Source organism: Astatotilapia calliptera, chromosome 3 (assembly GCF_964374335.1).
Source record: "Astatotilapia calliptera chromosome 3, fAstCal68.1, whole genome shotgun sequence".
Classification (NCBI taxonomy): Eukaryota; Metazoa; Chordata; class Actinopteri; order Cichliformes; family Cichlidae; genus Astatotilapia; species Astatotilapia calliptera.
In genome coordinates, this window is record NC_137424.1 from 14,526,108 (window position 1) to 14,550,399 (window position 24,292).

The following is a 24,292-nucleotide window of genomic DNA, read 5'->3' on the forward strand; positions in this document are numbered from 1 at the left end:
ACCTTTCATCAGAGTCGGATATCAACCACACACAAAACTGCATGTCAGGATCCAGACTGGCTGGTCCTCCTCCTCCTATCAACCCTCCCACATATCTGACTTCCTGAGTGGGCCGTAGTTCTTCCCACAGTTCTTCAAATCAGTGAGGAAGAGCGCGACGGTGCGAACGACTGAGTCTGCAGACAGTTTATGTAGGAGGCTCGTCGCACACCCTCCTGTACACGCTGAGTCTGCAGAGTTCTGCTTTTCACCAAGTGTCCACATTTTCAAGTTTACAGATAAAATGTTCATGTTTGTGTTTTAGCTCTCATGGGTCCTCAGATGCAGCTAAAGGTGGGGCTTTAACAAATCACCCCTTCAAAGGAGTTCTCTTTAACTCATCGATCCTTGCTTCTTTGATATCGAGCCCTCTAAAGGTCAACAGCACTAAATGTTTAAAAAAGAAAATGTATTTTCTCATCACGAGCCCTAAATCAGCTGAGTCACATGTCACAGATGCACCTCCATGCATTTGTGTTGATAACACACTGATAACAAGCTGTGGGTCTGTGTGAGGGTACGTCGATGATTTTGATCTTTTCAGAGAAGAATTTGTCTTTGGGCTGTGGAAATGACTTTAACCAGACACGAGCAGATACATGTAGCTTCAGGCTCACCTGTTTGTTTAGCTGTATGTCCGAGACTAACTTCACATGTGGGACAGAAAAGTTTGTTTCTTCGTCTTTAATCCATTACATCGTTTCAAAACCCAGCTCGTTTTGAATAGTCTTTATTAGATGACGCATTAATGATTACAGACAACGGAGTTTGGATTTCTTTGGAAGTTCAGGATTGGTTATAAACTTGCTGACCAACAGTGATAAAGAAACAATGGAGATTTCTTTGTGAACAAATGTTCTGTAGACACCAGTTTGATATTTGAGGCTTTAATAGTGGAACAATAAACATTTCCTGTCACTGACCTCATTTGTGTCGTGTGCTGATGTCAGTGGTTCCACCACAACTTTGCAGCTACATGTTGAAAAGTCCATACAAGTTTTATTATGAGTTCATTTAACATTAACCAGAGAATGTTTTTTCTCAGTCCACTGTGAAAGGTAAGCGAATTAAGGCAGAAATGTAGAAAATCCCACAGCAATTCACAGAAAACTACATTCAGTGTCACAGTGGTGTATGTGGACGTTTGTCTTCCTGCCAGAAGTTCTTAACTTTGGCTTGAATGATCCGAGTCGAGCTCCTAGTATTCAGTAAAGTCCCTTCAATTCACAAGTTGGAGTCACTTGTTCCTGAGAACTCTGAATGGAAGTCCGTGTCCTGGTATGATCACGTCGGCAGTACGTAAGGCCTCCTGGCGGCTGACCTCGTGTACTGCAGCGTTCATACTTAGATCCCACCAGCTGTTCTCGTCTGAGCAGCACTCAAACAGATCTCCTGCGATCAGCACGGTGCCTGCTGAGGTCCCCTTCACCTGCACGCTGATATCTTGTCCTGTGTGGCCTGGAGTGGGAACTATAGACACCTGTGGATGAAACAAGACTATTTAAAAACACTACATACATTTAGAAAAACCAACGAGATCACCAACTCTGTCACAGGACTCAAATTTTGAGATTATTGTTGAAATTATTTAATAGTTTTTCTTTATTTTTACTACTTTCTACATTGTAGATACAAACTGAAGACGTCACCTATATGAAGCAAGATATATGGGATTATGTAGTAAAGACAAAAGTGATAAATATGTTTTATATTTTAGATTCCACCCTTTGCTTTGTTGGCAGCGCTGCAAACCCTCGGCCTTCTCTCAGTGAGCTTCATGCTGTCGTCACCTGACATGTTTCCCCTCACAGGTGAGCCTGTCAGGGCTCATTTGCTGAATTTCTTGCCTTCTTAATGAGGTTGGGACCATCAGGTGTGTTGTGCAGCAGTCAGGTTGGTGCACAGCTGGCAGCAATATTTGACAACTGTCAGAATTCATATTATGGCAAGAACCAATCAGCTGAGAGAAACAACAGCCCATCATTACTTTCAGAACTGAAGGTCAGTCAGGCTGTAAAACTGCTAAAACTTTGAATGTGTCCCCAAGTGCTGTCACAAAAACCATCAAGACCACGATGAAACTGTCTCACATGAGGACGCCCCAGGAAAGGAAGAGCAGGAGTCCCCTCTACATTCATCCGAGTCACCAGCCTCAGAAATCACAAGTTAACAGCAGCTCAGATCAGAGCCCAGATAGATGCACACAGAGCTCCAGTAGCAGACACATCTCTACATGTTCAGAGGAGACTGTGTGGATCAGGCCTTTATGGTCAAACAGCTGCTGAGAAACACAAGGAGTGGACATTAGACCAGAGGACATCTGTGCTTTGGTCTGATGGGTCCTGGCCTCCACAGTCACCTGACCTAAACCCAGTGTGGATGGTTTGGGATGAGATGGAGCTCAGAGTGAAGGCAAAGGACCAACAAGTGCTCAGCATCTCTGGGAACTCCTTCAAGACTGTTGGAAACCGTTTCAGGAGACGACCTCATGAAGCTCATGGAGAGAACGCCAAGAGGGAGCAAAGCAGGACTCAAAGCAAAGGCTGTTTGGAAGAATCTGAAATATCAAACATGTCCTGAGTTATTTCACACTTTTCTTGTTTACTACAGAATTTCATGTGTTCATTCATAGTTCTGATGCCTTCAGCGAGAATTAATGTAATCCGAATGAGAATACTTTATTAATCCCTAAGGTAATTATGTAAATGTAAATAGTGTAATAGTTCATTACTGCGTAAATAGTAATGACAACTGGTACACACACACACACACACACACACACACACACACACACACAGTCCGTGTTTGCATCGCGGTGGTTTCAGTGTGTTGTATTCCAGCTAAATGAAGATCAAAATAAGAAATAAATCTCTCGGTTCAACCTTTAAATTTCAGTGTGTGTTGTGACAAAAATGAAAAACTCACATGTTCATCAACGGTGTAAGTCTGTCCCTCTGCCAGCTCGCTGGGACTGTATCTGTCCCCTTCACTGACGTCATATCCTACAATCATCTTTGCAGTTGGGAAAAGACTCAGATTTCCAATGTGGTCTGAGTGTCCGTGGGTGCCCACGACCAACTCAATGTTTTCTGGGTCCAAACCTCTCTTTTTTAAGGTCGTCAGAAGGAAGTCCCGGTCCCACGGCCCCCCAGTGTCGACCAGGATATTCTTCAGTCCCGTTATCAGAGTGATGGTCCCGTCGGCTCTGAAGTTCCCGTCAGTCTCCGGACAACAATATCCGGGTTTCAGGACGGACACGGAATACGCCTGACCGCAGAAATCCAACTCCGTCTCTGACAGAGGGACTTTCTTAAGGGAACAACATCCACCAGAGGTTACCTCCATCACTGCAGTTACGGAAGTGGTGTGGAGCGTTTCTTCTTCTTCCTGAAAAAGCGGAATAAACAGAGAAGTCTGCTGCCCTCTAATGGTTGTTATCTGTTACTGCGGGTTTAAACCGACGACTGAAAGCATCTTTTATATAGTCATTGGGTTGGAGCAAAGCACGAAGGAGTATTAGGGCTTTATTCAGAAAAATATATTATTGATCAGTTTGAGAATAAAGCTGAAATAATACTCTGGACTTTACTCTCTTTATTATTAAAAAAAAGTCTGTGGTGATTATCGGCCTCTGCAAAACGCCTTCTGTAGATGAGTTAATGAGATCATACTTCAGAGTCAGTTTTAGTCATAGGAAATGATTTCTCTTTCAGCACAAACACAGTGTGGTGATAAGAATAAAGACAATGAAGAGATGGAAGCAAAAGCAGGAAATGAAATGGCTGGAAATAAGACAGATGCCAGCATACAGATAGTTACACCCTCGTGAAAAAAGACGATGTATGTTGTTTCACAAGACACAGTAAGACAGCTGGTCAAGTGGTCTGTGTAGGTTCACCATCATCTAGGTCATGGGAATCTAGAGTTTAGAAATAAGAGCAACTGGACTTCTTAAGTTTCCTGAAGACGTGTCACTTCATATCCGAGAAGCCTGGAACTGAAGAAGCTTCTGGATGAGACACTGGGAATGTCTGAGGCCCCAGTCTGCCAGTTCTTCGACTTCCACCTCAAGCAAAGCTTCAGTTGCATTACAAGGGAAGCTGAAGCTCATGGTTCTCCTCCAATTTTCTCAAACTTAACAGTAATAAAACTGAAGTTTTATTACGTCCTGGATTGATTACTGTAATTCCCTCCTGTTTGGTCTTCCTGAAAGGTCCCTTCATAAACTCCAACTTCTTCAAAGTTCTGCAGCTCGGGTCATAACTTGCACTCCGTGAAGAGCTCATATTACCCCAGCTCTTCAGCAGCTTCACTGGTTGCCCATAGAAGCCAGGATAAATTTTAAAATCTTATTTCTCACGTACAAGTGTCTCCATAAATCTGCTCCTTCATATTTGTGTGACCTGCTCCACTGTTTCCCGCCCTCTCAGATCCTCATCTGCTATTCATCTTACTGTTCCGTCCGCGGGTCTCATCACTGTGGGTCACAGAGCTTTCAGTGAGCTTTCAGTCGCTCGGCTCTGGAACTCTCTTCCTCCAGCCATAAGAAATATTGACTCCCTTTCTGTGTTTAAGTCACAGCTCAAAACACATCTGTTCAAACTGGTTTATTCACTTTAATGCTGATTTGATCTGTTGTCAAGTTCTGTTTTGCAATTTTAACTTATTTTATGTATTTTATGACTATTGTTCCTTTTATTAATTTTGTTCTTTGTAAGGTGACTTTGGGTTTCTCGTAGATCTCTTAGGACTGTCCTGGCTGACATGTGTCTGCAACGTTGAGGTTGGGGTGGCCTCTAGATGGGCAAACTGAAGTGATGGTTCCCCTGATTAAGAAGGGGCCTGTAGGATGTGGCTCCAACTATTGAGGGATTATACTCCCCAATAAAGTCTATCCCAGGGTAATGAAGAGAGAGTTTATCTGTTAGTTGAACCTTGGATTCAGGAGGACACATGTGGTTTTCATCCTGGTCATTGAAACACTGGACCAGCTTGTTATCCTCTCAAGGATATTCGGGGGGGTGTGGGAGGTTGCCCAACCAGTCTACACGTGTTTTTAAGGAGAAGGCATCTAACCAGGTATCTCAGGGTATCCTCTGGGTGCTTTTGGAGTATGAGGTGTCTGGCCATTCAATCCCTGTACAACCATAAAGCTTGGTTTGTATTGCCAGCAGTAAGTTCAACTAGCTTCCAGTAGGTGTTGGACTGTGTCTTTGTTACCCTTTATCAGCAGTTTTAGTCATAGCTTTTATGGACAGAATAGCTAAGTGTAGACAGATGATGGAGCAAACTAACCAAAAAACAAGTTAAACATAAAGGAAATCGCACAGAAAGAACAATATAGTGTCCACAGCTCCACCACAGAGTAACACAGTGAAACATTAGGTCCCTGTTAGTATACAAATTAATGATGAATTAATATATTGATTGACTCTGTCTTACAGAAACATAAAGGTTATGATTATGTTAGTTTAAGCACCACCCCGACCCATACTAACTATCTGAATACTTGCCGCACAGGCTGAAGCGAGGAAATGGCAGCAATCACCCCCTGTAGCATAGCAACCAAAGACACAGACAGTGTTTCAATTCGTTTCAAAGCCTGACGCTTGTCTACCCTGGAAAACTCAAACACGGTTTTATTTGTGTTCACTTGGCCCATACTCTGAGCTTCTATCTGATCTCTCTGACTTTTTGTCTTATTTCATGTTTTCTAAAAGGAAACTCATCTGTTACTATGCTAAATAAGTGAAGCTCATCTATTTGTTAATTCTAGCTTCCTTTCCATATGAAAGTGGAGATCATAACGGATCTCAGAACACCAAAAGCCCTCAGAGAGAAAGACGACTACACTTTGTAATGAGACTAAATACAGCTTTCAGCAACAATAGCTAACTGCAGCCACAAGATGGTAGTAATGGAAAGGCTGGATGCACATATTAACAGACAGGAGCTTTATGATCAAATCTGTTTCAGCTGCTCCTGACCTCACTTTTTTCTTTGACTTTCACTCAGTATTTTAGAGTATTCATTTGTTTCAATAGCTTTCTTTTCAAAAACCAAGACATAATTTTCGTAAGGCTTAATAAAGTTTTCTGATTCTGAAAGGACAGAGATTGGTCTAAATCTTAAATTATGTTTTAGATTTGACAAACTGCTTCCCTTGCTTGTCCTAATGGAATCCCACTGGTAAGACTGCTTTCTTCCATTTGCGCAACATCTCTAAAATTAGAAATATCCTGTCTCAGAGTGACACTGAAAAACTAGTTCATGCATTTATTACTTCCAGGCTGGACGACTGTAATTCATTATTATCAGGAAGTCCTAAAAACTCCCTGAAAAGCCTTCAGTTAATCCAAAATGCTGCAGCAAGAGTGCTGAGAGGGACTAGAAAGAGTGTGTGTATTTTGCCCATAATGGCTTCTCTTCATTGGCTCCCTGTTAGGTCCAGAATCAAATGTATAATCATTCTCATCACACACAATGTCTTCAAGCCCCTGCTGCTTTACTTGTGGTTTAACTACATAGAGTATTTAAAAGTAGAATGGGAGGCAGAGCCTTCAGCTCAGACACAGACACCGTCTCTACTATTAGAATTGCACTTAAAAATTTCCTTATTAAAAAATGCATAGTTAGGGCTGGATAAGATGACCCTGAATCCTGTCTTGGTTATACTACAAAAGGTTTAGTCTTTCTTCTTCACGTACTTTTTTCACTCACTGTGTGTTTATACACCACTCTGCATTTATTTATTAGTTGATCTCTGGCTTTCTCTCCTCATCCCCAAACGATCGTGCCAGATGGCCAACCTGATGTCTCAGTCTGATTCTGTCAGAGATTTCTTCCTGTTCTTCCCACTGTCACCAAGCGTCAGGCTTAGTTCTTGTGAACTATGGCTATAGAAATTGAATTGAAATAGTAATCGACCTAAAACCATGATAAGTGTGATTTACTTTAATTCCACTGTAATAATGCGGTGAATTTGATTGCTATCCGATCCCTTACAGTTAGTTACAGCTCCATCGTTTGTAAAAGACACTTTTTCAGCTTCTAGAAATGTTGTTTTTATCTTTTAGGTGGTACCTGTGTAACTGATATATATGTAAGAAATTAACTAAACACGTACTGTAATGTTACATGATGGAGTCGAGCACTTTATGACAGCACACTGTTAGCGGAACACTTGTGATGTCATTTGAACCGGTGGGATCTTGTTTCTGTTACACATTAACGGCGACGTCACATCTTGACAATGGCGGAAGAAGCCGTTGTTGTTGAGGGTTTGTCTTTCATGGATCCTTTCAAAGGGCTTCTGTTGACATATTTTATGCCAGAATCATGCTACGACGAGTTCTTCCTCAAGTTCAACTTTCTAGACGGTAAGAGGCTCGTCGTAGTTTGACAAGCGCAGTTTATTCCCGGAAAGTGTAACTCTGAGGGTCTGATGACAGGACACGAGCGACGTTTCCACGTTAGGTGTAAATAAAGTGAGAGTCATGTGGTGTCGGGACGCTTAGTTCAAATGTAACGATATTTGAATACAGCTGCATGCAAACAATGAGGGAGCTCGTTTGAACCAGCAGTCTGCTACAAAGTAACGACACGAATGTACCTGAACACGGGTTCGACACGACTGGCAACACCGTGTCAGTTCCACTCTGTTACTCCAACTACGAACTACAAAGTCAGGAAAACAGCAAACAGGAAAAAGTTATTGGAGGAATATTTGTGTTTTTATTCTCTCAATTTATTTCAAAAAGTTCATTTTAAAAAATCAGGTGAAGGAAATGTCTTTAAAGTTGATTCACAGATTTAAGTCACGATGTCATTTACTGTAGAAACGTCGTTTTGTTAGCTCTGATTATTCTACCTTTTCTCTTATTAATCACATGCTGATTTTTGCCAAGTTCATTATTCACAAATGTAGGTTTACAAGCAGATGGCTTCATTTTCGTGAGATTATAAAAGAATTGTAGCAAATGTCTCCGTGATTTCTTTTTCACAAAATCGAAACGCTGGCAGTTCCAATCTCTGTAATGTTGAAGTAAACTTAGTGTAATCCTGTTTGCCGTGTGTTCTGTTTCACTGGAGTTGGAAGTGAATCTTATTGAGAGAGGAAAATGTATTTACGACACAGACTGTGGTACAGAGTTATTATAATTTAATATTTAAATTCGTTTTTGTTCTTGTTCACTTTGGTGGCCTCAGGATCTGATCTTTGGTTTTTGCGGGCGATGCGGTTCTTTTAGCTTCTTGGGATCATGACCTCCAGCTTGCACTGGAGCTGTCTGTGGAGAAGAGAATTAGCGCCTCCATGTCAAAGACCATGGTTCCCAGACAGAAAAGGGTGGCGAGCCCACTCTGAATCTGGGATAGGTTACTGCCTGAAATACAGAAGTTCTCGGGGTCGTGTTCCTGAGCGAGGGGAACGCCGGATTGGGGCGGTATCTGGAGCGATGCGGACGCAGTTTGTTGAGGTAAAGAGAGAGCTGAGTATGAGAGCAAGGCTGTCGATTTAGCGGTCTATATTCCTACCTCACCTGTGGAACAAGCTCTGAGTAGTGACTAAAGAGGTTACGGCTACAAGTGCCAAGAGATGAGTTTCATTCAAAGAGCGGCCGGGCTCTCCCTTACAGAAATGGTGAGCTTGGTCATTGAAGAGGGACAGAGTAGAGCCATAGCTCCTCCACATTGAAAGGAGCCAGCGGAGGCATCCACTAGGATGAATCCTGGACACCAGCTAGGTGACGTGTTCCAGCCATGTCCTACCTCCTGCCTGGCCTCAGTCAGACTTGCAACCTGAGCCCAGATACACAGCAGAAAAATTACTCTATCATTTCCTTCAGGATTAATAAAGTATTTCTGATTCTGATGGATGCTTTGAACCGAGTTGAGTTGTTTCCTTTTCGGTTAGTTTCCAAAATAGTTTTTCTGGTTTTAGTTTAGGCTTTATTACTAAATATGAAATTAAAGATGCCTAAATGTTTGTTCACTAATAGGTTCAGTTAACTTTAATATCCCTGCTGTAGAAACAAAGGCCTGTTTGTTTGGTTTGTTTTGCAACTTTACGATTTTTATTCAAAATCAGTTTAACAGTGCAGTGATTTTTTTTTCTTCACTTAACTGTTTTCCTTTACTGCAAATAAAAAAATAATAAATAAAATAATAATAAATAATGAATGTATTGCTGCAGACATTGCATTCCAAAGGTCCTGATAATCATTCAGCCTGTGTTTTCTTCCAGTGCCATGTCTGAAGATTGTACTGAGCAAAGGCCTGGGGATCGGCATCATACTGGGATCAGTGATGGGTAAAATGCTTCCTCCACCTCTCTTTGTACCTGCTGTTATCTGAATTGCTGCCTTAGTCAATCAAGAGATAGAATATATTATTTGGCTTATTTGTTTTTAATTATAAATAAACATCAATTTCATTTAATTTTAGTGAAAAAATTAATTATAGTCATATATCCTATGTAGTATAGGCCCATATTTGCCTCAAGGTGCTTTATATCATGAGGTAAAGGAAGGTTGGAGATTGGCCTATAATTAGCTAAGACTGCTGGGTCTAGAGATGCTTTTTGAGTAAAGGTTTATCTACAGCCAGCTTGTGAGAAGACGTCAGGAACAGTAAGATGAATAGCAGATGAGGATCTGAGAGGGAAACAGTGGAGCAGCTCACACAAATATGAAGGAGCAGATTTATGGAGACACTTGTACGTAAGAAGTAAGATGTTAAAATTTATCCTGGCTTCTATGGGCGACCAGTGAAGCTGCTGAAGAGCTGGGCTAATATGAGCTCTTAACGGAGTGCAAGTTATGACCCGAGCTGCAGAACTTTGAAGAAGTTGGAGTTTATGAAGGGACCTTTCAGACCAATAATAAATAAAATAATTAATAAGCAATTGGAGTTAAAAAGAAATCATGGGATCACTTTATGGACCAAAATGTAACAGCTGAACACAGTCGTGGCTTCTTTCTGCAACAGAAATCAAATCTTCTCCCGTATCTGTAGCAGAAGTTCCCATGAATGTGGGAATTTATGGTTGCTTTGCTTTCAGTCTTCTGTCCAGTTCAAACCAGCTCGATGGGGTTTCAGTCTGGAGGCTGTGATGGACACTCCGTGTTTCCAAGCTCTCCATCTTGTTCTTTTTTTTCAGACCTGCATGTATAAGTGTTGTGATCTTCTGTCTCTCTTTCATTGTTAATCGCCTTTTCCTCACATCACTCTACTTTCTGCAGTACAGCACTGTTCAGCTGATGCTGACGAGGCTTTGGTACCACAGTGTGTCCAGCACTGCTTACTGCAGACAGAGGGGGCTGGAGCTGTAGGAGCAGCAGCTTCTGCACTGCTGCAGAGCAGCTTCAAACTGTTAGCCCATGTTGTCCCTGAAAAAGGGCTTTTTGTATCATTGTGAATGAGCATTATGTTGTTTAACCTCTGACAGTTCAACACTTTGTACCATTTCAAGCTCTTGACTGGTAGTGTATACACTGTATTGTTTGCTTCAGTAAATCGCTGCACCCATCTTCCACCTATTTTCCTTGAAAATATAAAGAGGCGAGGGGCGGTGCAGGACTTCTGTACGGTACTGTGTGTTAAATTATTTTATAACTTTTTCCCCAATTGTTTTTTAACAGTGAAGCTTCCTCAGATCTTAAAGCTTCTTGGAGCGAAGAGCGCTGAGGGGCTGAGCTTCAAGTCTGTGCTGCTGGAGCTGTTGGCGATCACAGGGACAATGGCTTACAGTGTTGCCAACAACTTCCCTTTCAGGTTGGACCATGTTTGGTTGAAGTAGAAATGGACACAAGGTGCTCTGAATTCTGCATGTTATTGTAATCAGTGTTTATTAAGGGTCCAGGTTTTCTTTATGCCGTATGTCACTGCAGTTCCTGGGGTGAGGCTCTTTTCCTCATGCTGCAAACAGTCACCATTGGCTTCCTCATTCAGCATTATGGAAAAAGAACCAGCACAGGTAAGACTTCATGCAAACTGAACTGTTACCAGAACTGCTTCGGTCGTTGTAGAATTTTGTGAAGCTTATAGTCGCCTCGAGCATGTATTCATGTGGCGTATAACTGTGACCAATGGTTTGACTTCTCCCCTTGATGTTATTAAATACCAAAATATACATGAAAAAGACATTTTACATCTCACAGCTAGTCTTAACTGAACGGATACCTTTTTGTTTGTTTGTTTTTGTGGCGGAAACGTGCTTCCACATGAGACGAATCATTCAGTTTAACATTGTTACATCGACATGTTGCTTCCCTTGCAGGTCTCCTATTCATGGTTATATACTTTATCCTGCTGGTCCTGCTGCTGTCTCCAGTGACTCCTATGTCAGTGGTTACCTCCTTGCAGGCCTTCAACATGCCGGCGATCATCATTGGGAGGGTAGGCCTGCACACGTCACACGCGTGGTTTTAAATCATCTGTAGCTTTTTTCAGACGTTGTCTTTTCAGGCATTCCTGTAACACAGTACAGTGCATCCAGACAGACTGACAGTACTCAGAGTGATTAGCTTGTAATACATTTTCAAGACCTCATTGTGTGTATGATATGTCAGCTAACACGTGTCATCAGATGAATCCATCTTTACAGTTACACCGACAGTGTCCACTAACAACATGCAGATAGAAGAACGTGTCAGCCTCCACAAACAAACGCTCGAGCTTGAGTAACACGTGATAATCTGTCCGGTTCTCTCAGCTCATCCAGGCATCCACCAACTACGCTAACGGTCACACCGGCCAGCTCTCCGCCGTGTCTGTTTTCCTGCTGTTCGCTGGGTCCCTCGCACGCATCTTTACCTCAGTACAGGTGAGACGATTAAAATACAATGCACACCTCCGTGTCTTTGCCCTGGTTTGAGCAGTTTTTACGGGGACCATTCCTCATCAGAGCGTTAGCTCTTTATTGAACTAAGATCTCATTATAGAGGACATGGTTCACATTCTGCAAAAAGTAAATTATTGAGCTTTATGCTGTCTTTTTACAGGAAACTGGAGACTCACTGATGGCGCTCACCTACGTCATATCCTCAACCTGTAACGGCATTATTACTCTGCAGGTTCTTTACTACTGGAACAGTTCACCTCAGAAGAAAAAAGAGGATTAGACAAATAACCGTCACTAAACGTGGATAACAGAGAGCCATCTACATGTTCGTTAGACACTATGTGTGTCTTTAAACTTGGAAGACCAAACTTACACATGAAATGTTTGTACAAAGCCTTTGGGACACATGGTATTATAGATGTGCACCTGACTGACGTACAGGTGAAATTGTAACAAGCCAGGCTGATCATTCAGCTTTTATGATGAACAGCTTTGGTGGTGGGGTTAAATTATGGGTCGAGCTGCTGCTCTAGTCCTCTCCCTCCCTGCACTGTCCTTACATTCCTTTTGATGCAGTTTCCCTGATTGTGGTTCACACTGGTTTTAATCATCACAGGGTTAAATCTGTAGGCCCTGTGGAGGAAACACAACGAGTAACCATTGCACATTTGTTTATCATATATATTCCACTGACTTGTATTGTAACAGCAGCGAGCGACACAACATATCCTTATATTGAATTTCTCTTCAGCTGAAATAAAATATTGTGATTCTAAGTTGGAGGTTTACAGTTTTTCTTTTCTGCATCATCACATAAAGAGTGTGTGTGTGTGTGTGTGTGCGTGCGTGTGCGCGTGTGTGTGCGCGCGCGCGCGTGTGTGTGTGTTCCTGTCTAGCTATCTTTGTGAGGACCGAAATCTGCATTCTACTATAGTTGTGAGAACCAACAGGCACTTGTGAGGACGCACTCACCGGTCCTCACAAGTGTGAAGCCATTTTGAGGCTCAAAATGTGGTTTTAGTGTCAGGGTTACAATTAGGTTATGGTCAGGTTTAGAGTAAGGGTGAGGCATTCATTTTTAATGGTTAAGATTAGGGTAAGGGGCTAGGGAAACCATTATGTCAATGAAGGTCCTCACTAAGATAGCTGAACGGGCTTGTGTGTGTGTGTGTGTGTGTGTGTGTGTGTACATATTTTTTTCCTGTTTTCTTATAAGTTCAGTGAAGTGATGCAGAAACCAGAGACTGAGAGCTGAACGTGTGCATATTTACTCGCCGGTTAACTTTGAAGAACGTCCACGTCCTGCAAAGAGTTTGTGGATCTCAGGTTTTTGGGTCTTTACCTTACAAAATAAAGAGTTGTTGTTGTTGTGATTTGTTGTCATTTAAATAAAACTAAATTGAATCTTGAATGTAAACACTGAATCACACTTTAAAGCTCTGTTGGTAACCACCACCTGATGCTCACACACAACACTCACACAAACAGAGAATGACTGCAGCTCTTTGTAAAGACTTTTAAGTCACTCTTGGCATATCCATGGCAACCACTTTTTGAAGCCTCATTGCTTGTTGCTAGGTGAGGAGATGTACTGGACCAGAAAATCCTTCCATTGACACTCCCTCCACCTCCTCCTCCTCCTCCCACACTACTCTTTCTCCCCCTTCTATCCAATTCCTATCCTCGCATGGTCCCATGGACCTCAGCAAAAACACCAACGTGTGTGCTTCAACGTCTCCCACTTAGAACAAATGGTCAACGATTGTTCCCGTGCTACTTCTGTTGTCATGTCACATGGTTTGCTGTTCTTGGTTTTTATATTTTTATAGCTACTCCCTAAAAGATCCCTGTTTTACATTTTAAGAATCAAGAGTGTTGTGGGAAAGTGTTAAAGGTCCACATCCTAGGAGGGTCCATACCGCCTTCCAAGAGATGGATGGATATAGAGATGTGTGTCACCCTAAAATATGTCATGTTGAAGGGCTGAGAAGCTATAGGTTTTTGCAGTCTCTTATATGTGCTCTATGTTGTTATGCCCCTCCTGTTGTTGGTCTCGGTGCGCTCATCTTTTCTCCCTTTCCTCAGGATCCTATCCCCTCCCCTCAGTGACCGATTAGCCAGTGCGTGATTCCCTCCCATTTCCATGAGAAAGGCGCTGCTCGGTGAAAGGGTTAAGCCTGTGGACTAAGTCCTAAAAAGCAACCCTAATTTTCTGCTCGGTGGGGGAGTGAGGAAAGCGGGGAGTGGGAACAAAGACGCCCAGGGGAGGAGCGGGGACTCTGGGTTTACTATATGCACCTGCGACTTGAAAAGCCACGGACAATGTGCTTCTGAAACGGCCAATTACGAACGGGCCATCCACTCGCTTTTTCTGTGGAAAGACGTGGGGGAGGAGGAAAGACGAGTCTAAAGGAAGGAAGAGACTAAGGAAAGTGAATTTTTAAAGAGGGTAAAGATAAGAAAGTAAATAATCGAGCTCTAAATAATTCTGGGGACAATAGAGGACACCCTGTCCTGCCTTCCCAGCCCCCAAAATTCATCCTCCCATATCACATGATCCCCTGTGTTCTCCCGCTTTAAGTTCATTTTTGTCCCAAGTGTTATCCTGCCTCGGGCAGAGCTAATGGCTCCACCCGGTAGGAGGAAAAGTGTCTCTGGAATGCTGAGAAACACAATTTAAACTTGTTCAATTCAGCTTTAAAGTCAAAGATTCTCTTTTTTTGATGCAAAGCAAAAATTTACGACTGATAAACTCAGAACATTGTGACAACAGGAAAAAAAGGTTTTCCTGTTTTTCTTTTTTTGCATATTTGTAACAGTTTTCAGATCTTCAAACAAATTTTCATATTAGGCAACAATAACCCAAGTAAAACAAAAGTCCTGTCCTTCTGTTGAAGGACAATTTCATTTATTAAGAGGAACAAAGTTACCAAACCTGCGGTCCAAAGTGAAAAAGGAATTGTCCATTTTTAAATCATAAATTAACACGCAGGCCTGATTACTGCCAGAACTGATGAACAACAAATCACTTAAACCGGGCTAAGTGAAGTTGGGTTAAGTGAAGGTTAAGACATCTCAAAGCAACACTTTATGTTGTGATCTAAAGAAACTCACTAACGGATCAGAAACAAAATCATCGATATCATGTCCAAGTCTCCAGCGGACCACGGTGACAACTATTATCAACGAACTTAGCAGAGCGGCTGTCTTCCCGGGAGTGACCGGCCTACCAAATGACTCCAAGCCTGTGTCGCTGACGTGTCCAGGAGGCGATAAAAGAACCAGAACTACATGAAAAGAACCTCAGGCCTCACTTACCTCAGCTAAGTGTTCATGATTCAACAGGGAGAAATAGACTGGGACAAAATGGCATTCATAGATTTCAGAGTGAAAAAGAGCTAAAAAGTCTCGGGGAAAATCACAGGAGTCTGATACAGAAATGTAACTCTGTCCCATCCATCAGGGATGTGTTAGTGTTTGTTGGTGTCAACTTTGGGAGCCGACACGTTTCATAAAAATGAAACCTTACCAACAGTCGAACATGGCTGCAGCGTGACGGTCTGGGGCTGCTCTGGTGCTTCAGGATCGATGACTTGCTGGAACCACGAATTTGCAAATTGATGGAACAATGAGTCCTGCTCTCTACCAGAAAATCCCAACGGAGGATGTCGGATGTCAGTTTGTGCCCTGAAGCATGAAATGATGTTCGGCCTTCAGGGTTTCAGGTTATGGAGCAGAATGATGATCTAAAACACACCAGTCCCCTTTAAAAAGGGGAAAAGTGAAGAAAACAATGGTTTTGGAGCGGCCTGGACAAAGTGCTGACTTAAATCCTGACCGCCGTTCGTACTCAAAACCCTCCATTAAGGCTTATAGTGGGGTACACTCATACTGCATTCATAATGCAAATATTATAATTCAATAAAAGTTCAAGTGTCAAAGCAGGTAAATACTAGGCCGACATTAAAATGGTGAAAAATCAAATTGTATTAAAACAATGTCAGAATCATCAGTCTGTGTAAATGTGGCTCATGATTGTTCTCTTGAGTAGTTTTAAGGGGAAATCGTTTCCAGAATTACTTGTATTCACTATATAATTGTAGTATTCTAACCCACAACCTACCCACCTAATCCAGCCCAGCACTGTGCAAATGGATGAATGATTACAATATAAACTAAGAAGCCGGCGAGAGCATGAAGGCTGGATTAGTGAGTTATTGGATTGGAGACAAAGTGAGCTGCTGTAATTTCATTTTCATGAAACGTGTTGGCATATACCTAATTTATTAATGTTGTTATGAAAGCCACAAATCTTTTCCATCAAAAAGGAATCAGACTCTTAGTCTAAGAGCTTCATATACATACTGTTTGCATAAATGCTGCCTACGGTAACTTACACATGACACTGGGCAGGTTAAACCCCGAATGCTGGACATAGTTCAGCTATGATGACTAGAACAGAATTATATCACAGTACGTGACTGACATGTCCCGCTTATGTTTGAAGATCACACTTTGAATCCAACCAGGACTAAACTTAAAAAAGAAATTAGCATTATCTCAACGTTTGTTACTGCAAAAAGTTTAGAAACAAGAATAAAGGTTTTCTGAGGTTTAATCAGGAACACGCATCCATTCTCTTTAAAAGTTATAAAAATACAACTGACAGTTCATTTAAAAACAACTCTGGTCTTTTTCCAATCCAGCGTCCTTGTATGGAGACATTTGAAAGACCAACTGAAAATCTAGCAGTTCACATAAAAATCCTTTCAATTATTTAAAAGCATAGAAAAAGAAATACTACACCTGCCTAGCGCAAGAGGACATGAATATAAATTCAGCATGCTCAGTTCAGATCGATGCATCGAAACATGAAAATGTCCTAAAACTAAATTATAGCAAATAAAACACCTGCACACAGTGAACACAGTCAGATCTTAGAGCCGAAAGTGTGATTCTGACTGAGGCTGCTTGTATTACTGCATGTAGGAGGTACTACTGCACAAAGCCAGTCCTTTTCCTCGTAGACACGGTGGTGATTGTCCAACAGAAGTTTGTTTCATTTCATTCAAATGTAACTGAAGAGTAGAAGTCCAGATCTAACACAAGGCTACTAAACCAAAGCCACATGGCAAAGAGTTAGATTTTAAAAAGCTCTGTTATTCAAGTTGTGCATTTCATTCTCGAGTTTCCTGCTGACGCGTCACAGCAGCACTAACGAATGGCCAGCAGCTCAGGTGATGTGGCTATCACATGATTTCAGATGGCAGAAAGTGACAGTCGCCATTCGAAGACGTGGCCACGGGAACCAGTCCAACCAGCACTAACTGTGCTGGAACCATAATGAAAGCCAGTATCGCAAGTATTTAGGGTGGTTCTAAAACACAAGTTCTATAATACACAAAACACTAGAAAATATTACATGTTATGTACAACAGACACCCCGGCTTCACTCCAGACATTCAGTGAGAGACGTCTGTGGCAGGGTGGTGGGTGGAGTCTCAGCGCTGCGTGTGTGGCCTGGATGCGTCGTGGCACCAAAGAGTACATTCGGATACTTGTCGTACTGCAGACACATCATCAAAAACTTCACAACTTCTTTATGCTGACATTCTGAAGTACTCCACACCCGATTCCATCTCCTCTCTAGCTGCTCGTGAACCGTTCGTCAGTCCTAGATGTGTGTGAGAGGAACAGTTCCAGTGAGGTAGTGCTGCTGCACACTGGTGTAGCCCCTCTGTGCTGTCGAAGGGTCGCTGGCATCTCCTCCCGGTCCAGGAATGTACATGCTGATCATGTCTCTGAGGTCACCCTGCAAAGCCCCCCGATGGTGGTTTGGTGTTCCCGTGGGAGGAGAGTGGGACACCGGTTCTGATTTCACCATGGACATAGTGACAGGGCTGGGCTGCTGTGGACTGCTGCTGTATGACATGGGGCTGTGGGGTGAAGACGGCATTACAAGTTAAACAACATCAAAACAACGTAATTATTTTGGAATAAAAACGTCAGGATGTACTGCTGAACTACAATTCTGTCCTGTCTTTGTCCACCATAAAAACCAGTGTGCACCGAGCTAGTTACAGCACTTTATCATCAAACACACTCCTGCATTACTGGAAACTCTGCAATAGTTATTTGAATCCGGTGTAGTAATTATATCCAGTTAACTTTTAAGCACCAGATATTTTCAGTTCTGTGTAACATAGATAATAATGCCGCAGAGCGAAATACAGAATTACTTCTCTTACACTGAGAATTTATACATACATATTTTTATCTTGCACTGGGGATTTTGTTGCTATCATCACGTATAAAAATTCCCAATATGTTAACAAACCACAGCGTGAACTCTACAACAGACATGAGTGAGCGCACAGCAGACTATGTTTGATTTTGTAGGAAAACTGCGGGATGACTGGTCTATGTGTCACAGCTGTTTTCTTTCAGTACATCTGCTTTTCTATCTGAATCCTCTATCATAGTTAAATGCGTATTAATGTACACTGATGCAAACTTGTCTTGATTTTCGACACTAAAATGCATTCATTAAATACATGTAGAGAGATATTTTCAGTGTTGGAAGAGACTGGATGGATTATAAAGTTGATACGTGTTCCTGATAAATCTTCAAAATACTGTCTGAGAAAATTTTTAAAATTTGGATTCGACTTGTGTTTAAAAGCTTAAAGGAAAAATCTCAAGCTTCAATGATTCCACTGCTGTATTAAAAATGCAGTGACAGATACAGCTGCAGACCAGTCAGCAGAACCAATCAAACTGGGAACTACTGCAATAAATTGCAGCATCATCCATCCTTACACCTGAAAATTTATCAAGTGTTCAGACTTTGTTTAGGGTCATGAGATCTGTGCTAGGAGGCAAAATCTCCCCTAACACAGGACAATGGTTTGGACGGGGGTCTGTGGGCAGGGGACCACACACGGAGCAAGCCTGCTTGCCAACAAGTTATACTGATAAAGACTGCAGGCAGAGGAATGCAGACAAACCTCGTTGCTCAATCATATGTAGACTTCTTTGTGATTCGGTGGGAATGGATGCAACATATGTGCCTCATTTGAATAAACTCAGCATGATGAGTCCTGTGGCAGTTTGAGAACATCCAGCATTACTTATTTCTGGTATCTTAATTTTCATTCAGTAAAAAAGACATTTCTCAGACTCGTTTTTTAAAATCAGAATCAGGATACTTTATAAATCCCCAAGGAAATTATGTAAAACAATATAACAGTGAGGGGATTTTCAGCACAGAGAAATAAATTCACCGAGTGAAAGTCCAAGGAACCATGAAGTCGCACTAACGAAGGATTGCACGCTCCGTTTCCACCAGATTTGAACACCTTTGACCTGAGTTTGGAGAACTCAATGAAGAAGTAACCTACAGTTTAAACGCTGCTGCTCAGTATCGTATCTGCGCGCTTTGCCATCTTTAACGAGCGCTGGGAACATGCGCGGTTGTTGTTTTGCAGAAACGCAGACACACACTCACCTGTATGAGTTGGCCCCGTTCATGTACGTCTGCGGCGCCGTCATTGCAGGTGGGTACTGGAGAGCTGACAGCTCATACCGGTGGAGCTGCTGTGTGTAGCCCAGTGCCTCGCCCTGCATGCCGGCGTATCCTCCGGTGGGGCCCCAGCCATAGCTCTCCATCCTGGGGCTCCCACCTTGGCTCTGTGCCGCTGCCACCAGCAGGTTTCCCGCTGTCAGTGGGTACTTGCCTACCTGAGTGTCTTTTTTGAGTAAAGGCTTTGTCTTGCGTCGTGGCTTGTACTTGTAGTCAGGGTACTCCTTCATATGGACCGCACGGAGCCGCTTGGCCTCGTCAATGAAAGGCCGCTTCTCAGCATCGTTCAGAAGTTTCCACTCGGCCCCCAGCCGCTTGCTGATTTCAGAGTTGTGCATTTTCGGGTTTTCTTGTGCCATCTTGCGCCTCTGCCCCCTGGACCAGACCATGAAAGCGTTCATGGGCCGCTTGACTTTATCCATGGGGTCGGCTCCAGGTGCGCATGCCGTTTTAGAGCTCGGGTGAGAGTTTCCATTGCTGCCCATGCTCCCGGTCATGGTGCCGGTGACCGGTGACATTCCCTGGGAGGTCTGATGAGAAGGGGGCTGGCCAGTCGGCTTCAGCTCGTGTTCCATCATGCTGTACATGCTGGGAAAAGTAGGAAAGTTGAGTTACAAATAAACGATCGAGCACTCAGGAGCCTTCGTCGCCGTCAATCTGGCGACTTTTGGCCAGGTTTAGTTACACGTTTCCCCGGGGCTTACGCACGACACACCCGTGAGACTGCAGCGGACAACCTGCCCCCCCTTTCTTAAATTAAAAGTCTCTCGAGGCAGTCATTAAACTAGCACTGAGATACACTTTCACAGTAAAGTTTTGCGGTTTCAGTGCAGTGAAAGAGTTTACGGAAAACCACTTGTTGTCAGACAGCCAGCTCACACACTGAACTCATCTGTCTGTTCACTCCCAAAGTTCTCCTATTCTCGTGCAGTCAGGCATGAACCAATGGGAATGGCAAAAAGCTTCATTCTGTGCGTGTGCATTTGCAAATGAAAGGGCTCCGGGGGTGCGTGAGACACTTGTTGATGACGGAGTTGGTGAGAGGAAGCATTCCAGTAAGACAAGACGATCTTAATAATCCCCGGGCAACTGTAAACTATATACTGAAAACGAGGTTTTAGCAAAGTTGTCTGTGGAGGCAGCCACGCAGGCTGTCACGCGTCTCCGGGCTTAAAATATGGTTCGAAAGATCCGCAAATATAAATGTATCTATAATCATGGAAGTTGAAATAGTACAAACAACAAAAACTAAAAGAGTAAACAGGGTGTTTATAACCAGTTCGATTTCATTTATAAAGCACAACAACAACAGTGTTTGAAACTGCGGGGTAACCGTCCCACAATATCACAAAGAAACCCCCAACGATGAGAGCTCCTCTGTGGGCAACACGGGGGACACAACTCCCTCTAACTGTTAGCCAGGGCCAGGCTGAGAGAGGAGCGCATGCTGCCGCTGGTTGGTTAGGGAGGTGCAAGAGAAAAACCATCAATAATTTCATTTCAACAGAGACATATTGTGTCGCACAGCCTGTCGGGACTGTTTCACACACGCAGCTCTGGTTCCAGAGTTTTTAAAAGAGCAAGAGACTTTCAACTTAGCATTTCAAACCTAAAAGTTTTTCTAGAAAGAGTAAATTATTTGTACACAGTAACAGAATTATGTAAAAATAGCTCCTGAAAACTAACCATGTTATTGAGTAATAGCACAAACCATGGGTGTGCAATGGCTTTGTAAAACTTGTAGCTGGTAAAATCTGACTGAGGCTTATCTTCCAGTTTACATCCAACAGAAGTTTGAGCTGCAGCTTTAGAAAGCTTCATGCCAAAAGCGAAAGAAATCAGTTTAGCTTGAGGAAAAGATATGTTGGTGTTCATAACTCAGGAGGTGGATATGAAAAGTTCCAACTGTCAAGAACTGGAGTGGAAGTGTGATCGAGAAACTCAAAGAGAGCCAGAACAAGCCTTACAGGAAGTAAAAGACTAGTGAGAGATGCATCCAAAGATCCCAGAACAACTGCCGACACACAAGTGACCCCAGTAGGACAGTCACAATTGTTATTTCAAGGAAGACAGTTACTTGCACCCTGCACAGGAAGCAGAGCAATGGAAACTGTGCAGACACCTTCAAGTCAGACTGAGATACGCTAAAGACAACCTGGAGAAAGACTATGCACACTGGAAGCCCGTCCTTTGGTCAGAGAGAACTAGCCATAGAGACGCTGCTTATGTTTGGAGAAAGAACACAATCCCCACAGTGACACACAATGACGAGAGTACTAATCTGCAGGGATGCTTCGGAGCGTCTGGAACTGTGAATGTCGTCAAAGTGGAAGGAATCGGGAAAATCTGGAACCCTGAAGCAGTCGGCAGCAAAGCTGGGTCTGGGTCGCTGCTTTATCTTCCAACATGACAACAACACCAAACACACATCCCTCATGGTGAACCACCTTCAGAACAACAAGTAAAAAAGCTCTGACTTGAATTCCATTGAAAGTCCTTGACAGTTTAATTTGGAGGAGCTTGAAAGTCGCTAAGAATGTACTGGGATTACTTTGGAGATGTGCGAGTCTTGTTGAACCACAGCAAACGACTGCAGCAATGTCGACAACCCTGGTAGTTTTGTAAAATGATTTTATCACCGTGAAGTGAAGTTGCTTGAAAAAGCTGAATTAAAAGTGTTTGTTCTGTTGGTACGTAACCAAATCATGTGTTAACATCAGTTATCAGAGTGTCCTTAAAGCCAACACTGATGAGACAATCATAACGAGAAGCTTCAGATGAGAGTTTGGGTCGAATTTAGTTCCAAGAACTTCAACGTTATTTATACCAAATCACAACAACGTGTTTTATATTGGAAGGTAAAGACCTCCACAATGTAGCCAGCTCTGATTAGTACTCACAATCAGAGCCTTAAAGAATGATAATAGAGTACGATGTGGCTGTTTCGATTACTTTAATTATGCCGTACTATCTCCTGCTGACTTTGTGAACATGTCAGAGAATCAGAGACTCTTTTAATGTTAAAGAGCTTGGACCGTGACATTTCCATTATATCTCCTCATTCAGCAGACCCACGAAATAATGATGAGATTCAAATGTTTTGGAACGCATCAAAGTCCAAACAGCTTGATGGAAAGGAGGGGAAATCTGAATGAACAGAAATAAAGTTGGATAAAATACGCTGGGGTTTGGAGGTCAGAGAAGTGGGTAAAGGCTATAGATTTATAGGGGGAGAAATAACCAATGAAAACAGGGAAGGCCAGAAAATGAAGGTGAAAAGAAAGGAGGAGGGATGCAATGATGAAGGGATGGATGATGAAGGGGTGGGTGATGGGTTGGTGCAGGAGGGTGGATTTGGATGACAGGGCTTGAATAGACCTCTATTCTTCCCTACGCTGGCTTCTCTTATCATGCAAAACAGGCCCGTTCAGCCTCCCAGCCATCCGTCACACAAAGAAAGACCATGGCAGCCTTTTTACAAGCCTCACACTCACATAATCCACCCACCCCATCCCACCATCTCTCAACCCTGCGATCCAACACCCAACAGGGAGCGAGTTGGTACCCACAGTGTGCATGTGGCATTTGGGGGATGGGCACAGGGTACATTCACCACAAACAGCGCCTTTGGAAAAGGGACCACCTAACCTGAGAAGCAGGCCACAAAGTTGAGCTGTGCACCATGTTTTGAGGCTGTGCAGACACGATTATAGAACCACGGGAAGCTGGAATAAGGCTGCCCGTCCATCCCAGGGCTAACATTTCTCTATCTTACGTCTGTGCCTGTGAGCTGGAAATTAGTCTGTGGATAAACTGTCAGTGTCGCTCCTCCAGCAGGCTGGGAGAGAAAGAAAATGCAAATCCACAAGAGTGTGCATGTGTGCTACAGAGAGTACAGGGCTGATTATGTTAGCAAGGCTGAATCGACGTCTCCCTCTAGTGGACGGAGACGTTATCGTTCATACATTTGTTGGCCTCCTGCAGGACATGCTGATGGTGCTGCTTCTCAGACAGCTTCTATTTGCTCAGCAGGAAAAACACTGTATGCGTCTCTATTTCATCATTTTATATTCCAGCTTTATTACAAATGCACACATGTATCTTTACCTTATCGTAGACATGCCTTATGCCGTTACATGTTTAGTACTTTATTATGAAGAATTGCACTCTATGCAAGAGTCCGTCAACCAGCCGCAGCCTCAGTAAACTGGTACGGTCTGTAGCTGCTGCACCCACGGTGGGTGAGTCAACCTCAACACCGTTTCACACAAACACCAAATATTTGAATAAGAGCAAATTCAGTCCTATGACGCTCCTGTTGTCTCAGGGCTGTCTCTTTTTAATGAAGATTCAGATCTTAATGAGCTCTCTTTAATTGGGAGAAAGAAAAAAAAGACAACGGGAAAATAAATGATGGGAAATGCAACAGAGACACTGACATGTTCTCCTCTGATGGGACACAAACGTGTCTGAAGATGTGAATATTATAAGAGTTCCAGCTCTAACATTGACTGCTCCACTCCATCGCCCACGTCACTGAGTGAGCTTTGCCACAAAAGTAGACACCACACAGGATTTGGCCAACAGAGGGCTGCTTTACAGCTTTAAAGAAAAGGAAAAGAAAAGGATGTTTTTATTGTTTTTCTTTTAAAGACCAATAAAATAAATACTATACAGTATCCAATGTAGAAAACCTGATACACTGTCTCAAAAAAAAAAAAAAAAGAGAGAGGGGAAACAATCCATACATTTGGGGGAAAAATAAAAAATATTAGCACTGATAGCACACACCTCATAATACGAGAGCTCAGAAACTTTTGGTGGAGTGG

The 24,292-nt window shown here is 42.8% G+C and overlaps 3 protein-coding genes across 3 annotated transcripts; 1 reads left to right on the forward strand and 2 right to left on the reverse strand.

The window, feature by feature from the left end:
* Positions 1-910: 910 nt before the first annotated feature.
* Positions 911-4,942, reverse strand: mblac1 (metallo-beta-lactamase domain containing 1). The gene is made up of 2 exons (XM_026151555.2): positions 2,965-4,942; positions 911-1,519 (listed from the first exon to the last, which is right to left on the reverse strand). The coding sequence occupies exons 1-2, from the start codon at positions 3,382-3,384 to the stop codon at positions 1,277-1,279; spliced, it is 663 nt and encodes a 220-aa protein (XP_026007340.2). The 5' UTR covers positions 3,385-4,942; the 3' UTR covers positions 911-1,276.
* A 2,081-nt stretch (positions 4,943-7,023) lies between these two features.
* On the forward strand, positions 7,024-12,657 carry mpdu1b (mannose-P-dolichol utilization defect 1b). The gene is made up of 7 exons (XM_026160670.2): positions 7,024-7,418; positions 9,284-9,349; positions 10,680-10,812; positions 10,929-11,014; positions 11,318-11,436; positions 11,753-11,863; positions 12,042-12,657. Exons 1-7 carry the CDS (start codon positions 7,292-7,294, stop codon positions 12,159-12,161), a joined length of 762 nt encoding a protein of 253 aa, XP_026016455.2. The 5' UTR covers positions 7,024-7,291; the 3' UTR covers positions 12,162-12,657.
* A 3,821-nt stretch (positions 12,658-16,478) lies between these two features.
* On the reverse strand, positions 16,479-20,416 carry sox19b (SRY-box transcription factor 19b). The gene is made up of 2 exons (XM_026160660.2): positions 19,389-20,416; positions 16,479-17,817 (listed from the first exon to the last, which is right to left on the reverse strand). Exons 1-2 carry the CDS (start codon positions 20,048-20,050, stop codon positions 17,556-17,558), a joined length of 924 nt encoding a protein of 307 aa, XP_026016445.1. The 5' UTR covers positions 20,051-20,416; the 3' UTR covers positions 16,479-17,555.
* Positions 20,417-24,292: the final 3,876 nt, after the last annotated feature.